The 3,540-nt window shown below is 49.2% G+C and overlaps 1 protein-coding gene across 1 annotated transcript in view; it reads left to right on the forward strand.

Annotated features, from left to right (window-relative positions):
• The window catches only part of LOC104123259 (kinesin-like protein KIF9), a 50,066-nt gene that overhangs the window by 8,309 nt on the left and 38,217 nt on the right, over nucleotides 1-3,540 (forward strand). Inside the window, exons 6-8 of the mRNA XM_035891085.1 lie at nucleotides 598-666; nucleotides 1,114-1,218; nucleotides 3,211-3,266. Coding sequence (XP_035746978.1) covers nucleotides 598-666; nucleotides 1,114-1,218; nucleotides 3,211-3,266 — 230 coding nt within the window. The remainder of the gene's footprint in view (nucleotides 1-597; nucleotides 667-1,113; nucleotides 1,219-3,210; nucleotides 3,267-3,540) is intronic.

Consider the following 3,540-nt stretch of genomic DNA (forward strand, 5'->3'; position numbering starts at 1 on the left):
GCGATGAGGGCTCCCCTCAGCCTCCTCTGCTCCAGGCTGAACCCCCCCAGCTCCCCCAGCCGCTCCCCAGCAGCCTGGGGCTCCAGACCCCTCCTCAGCTCCGCTGCCCTTCTCTGGACACTGGAATATCTGGAAGATCTTCCACATTACAGATAAATTCAATCAAATACACCCCAGGAGGCTCCCTCCTCTAGTAAAGGTAATGTCAGAACTGAGTTGAGCGAGGGTCAGAGTGGAAACCTGCGTGCTGCTTTGCTTTCAGGATAATATCTCCCAGTCCAGAACTTGATGGCACCTATCGTACCAGATCAGGAAAGCATCAAATTAAAAAACAGGTGGCCCTTCTTCTGCTGGCCTGGGCTGACTCTGCAGGCAGCGCACCCCGCACCCAGCAGAAGCTGTCCTGTTGGAAGCTAATCAAAGGCAAAGTGATTTCCAGACTCGCTACTTCACTGATGCAAACCTGACAGCAAACCCCGGGGGAGCTGGTGCACAGCTGCGATGTTCTCTAGCAGCCAGTTTAATGCTGCTTTTTTAGCAGGTTTTTTTCTCCCAATAGCATTTGATCGCTTGCTCACCCTTTTGTTTTCCTGTTAGGGGACAGTGAAGGCTTTGGAGAAGGAGATTATTCTTCTGAAGCAGGAACTGGCCATGCATGACAGCTTGGTAAGAAATAGGCTGCACCATCTTAGGCGGGATGTAGTTAAGGCTTTGTCGTGATCCTTGTTTTGCAGCAGGATCAGTTAACTCAGTGTCTGGTGTGACTGTATTCTTCCTTCTGCTTCCAGCACTGTCTTTCTGGATTTAGGCAAAGCTCTGAAGATCCTGCGCAGTGAGATTGTGTTGTAGCTTCAGTCCCCATCCGCTGTGGGTGTTGATTTCAGACTCTTGAAGCCCTTCTCTTATTTGATTACAATGTGAAGGGGAATGCATGGATTTCAGCGTGCTCCCAAGTCCCATGTCCTGTCAACTCAGATGATGAGAAGCCGCAATCAGAAATTAAACATCAAGCTTCCTTGGGCACAGTAGAGCGATGTCAGGCACTCGCCAGACCAGTACTTGCTTCACTTTTTGTAATTCACTGATACTCATTTGTTCACCTTTTTTTCTTAGGTAAATCGTTCTTGGGTGACTTATGACCCTCTGACTGACATCCAGATAGCAGAGATTAAGTCTCAAGTCTGTAAATACCTAAAGGGAGCCATCAATGAAATTGATGTAAGTAGCTTTCTAGTGGAGCAGGACTTATATACTGTTTCCATCCCATTTTACTCCAGGGTAGAAGCAATGAAAATCTCTCCTGAATCACAGAATCATGGAATCGTTTAGGTTGGAAAAGATCTTTAGGATCATCAAGCCCAACCGTTCCCCTACCCCTGCCATCCCACCCCCAAACCCCGGCCCTCAGCACCGCCTCTGCCCGGCTGTTAAATCCCCCCAGGGCTGGGGACTCGACCCCTTCCCTGGGCAGCCCCTTCCAGTGCCTGACAGCCCCAAGGGGAAGGAATTGTTCCCCATGGCCAACCTCACCCTGCCCTGGCACAACTTGAGGCCGGTGCCCCTCGTCCCATCGCCCCTTCCCTGGGAGCAGAGCCCGACCCCCCCGGCTCCCCCCTCCTCTCAGGCAGTTGTAGGCAGCGATGAGGGCTCCCCTCAGCCTCCTCTGCTCCAGGCTGAACCCCCCCAGTTCTGAAGAGGCTGTCTTTAATGCCAAAATTGTAATTTAATTTTATTTTTACACATTAAGGACTGTCTCCTTGTTTTCATACCATTTTTGCTTTTTTGGAAGCCTGAGGAGACTTTTGCTCAGTCCTAAACTCCTTCGAATTGGTTTATTTAGAACGTCTTTAAGAATTAGTGTCAAAATTTTGCCCTGCCGGTGTCAAACTAAATCTTTGCAAGGTGTGTTGCCAAAATACGTCCAGTCTCAGAGACACGTTCATTAGGGCAGGGTTTCTCAATTTGAAACTACCCATTGACTGCAAAATGATTGCGATAAGAAACAGCAAAAGTCCTGTGTACACAAATAGTCCTGTGGGGGCAAACAGGAAAACAAACAAAATGTAAGAAAATGAAAGTCATAAATGCACAGAGTTACCGTGAGGTTTTGTTTGGCTGTGAACAGAAGCCACTGTGACAACAGTGCAGGAGTTGCTGGAAGAGTGTTTTTCAAACAGTTAGATAGCCCATCGGTTTAAACGCAGCACTTGAGATGCTCCCTCTCGTTTCATGTAACTGTTATCGTCTCTCAAAGTCCCTGTTTTCTCCCGTCAGCAGGCAGGAGTGGAGCAGAACAGGAAGACGTGAAGGTGTCTTTTACCTGGCCTGCAAAACGTGATGTGGGTGGGTGTGGAGCAGGGAAGGTAGAGAAGGACTAAGGAGTTTCACACAGGGGAGGATAGACATTAGATCAATTCCTTCCCCTTGGGGCTGTCAGGCACTGGAAGGGGCTGCCCAGGGAAGGGGTCGAGTCCCCACTCCTGGGGGGATTTAACAGCTGGGCAGACGAGGTGCTTAAGGGCCAGGGTTTAGTGGTGGGATGGCAGGATTAGGAGAACGGCTGGGCTTGGTGATCTTAAAGGTCTTCTCCAACCCAAACAATTCTATGATTCCATGATAATCTTTTAGAGAGGGGGTCGAGGACAGAGATCGTGCATTTCATAGCTTGGTCCAGGCTCTCGGACCTTGGGAGAGCTGAGTGCCGATTCCTGCTCAGCTACAGACTGCCCCTTATTTATCTGCCCATGCCTCTGCTCATCATCTCCAAAACAGAGATAACAGCGTGGCTTGACCATACCGATTTGTTATTGTGGGTTAGAGGGCTAAAGATAGTGCTCTGGCAGTTCCAAGTACTCAGGCAGTCTTGGATGGCAGTGAAAAGTCAAGTAGCATCATAATCCACGAGGTCAATAGATGCCATCTACAGCATTTGTAAAATTCTTGTAAATATTTCATTACTTTGATAGCTGTGCGCTCTGTGGAATTTACCACAGTCTATCAGATTCCTCCCTCTGTAAAAATCTCCTCGGAATGAGCAGGGTATCCACCTTCAGCCCTACTCTGGAGTGCAGGATAATGGCAACTCTCCTTGAGCGTGGATGCCCAGCAAGCGAAAAGCAGCCCTCACAATCTGAAATATTTGAACCAGTACAGCTGATCGTAGCACAGAAATGCTTACCTGTATCTTCACTGTAAACATCTCTTCCTCAGATAGTGAACATCAGGCAAGTCCAGGAGGTGTTTAAGCAATTCAAACTGATTGTAAGGTAAGATACACAAGGTCGATACATCTCACAGTAAGATTTAGAAATTCCACCGAGCTTTTATCAGTGATATTGCCATGACATTGGTGAAGAATCATTATGAAGTACAGAGGGACCTGGCCACGTTGGATTGATGGGCCGAGGCCAACTGTATGAGGTTCAACAAGGCCAAGGGCCGGGTCCTGCCCAGGCGTGGGGCAGAGGGGCTGGAAAGCTGCCCGGGGGAAAAGGAGCTGGGGGGGTTGGTGGAGAGGGGGCTGGATAGGAGCCAGCAGGG

This window comes from Egretta garzetta, unplaced genomic scaffold (genome assembly GCF_000687185.1).
Source record: "Egretta garzetta isolate BGI_Z169 unplaced genomic scaffold, ASM68718v1 scaffold513, whole genome shotgun sequence".
NCBI lineage: Eukaryota > Metazoa > Chordata > Aves > Pelecaniformes > Ardeidae > Egretta > Egretta garzetta.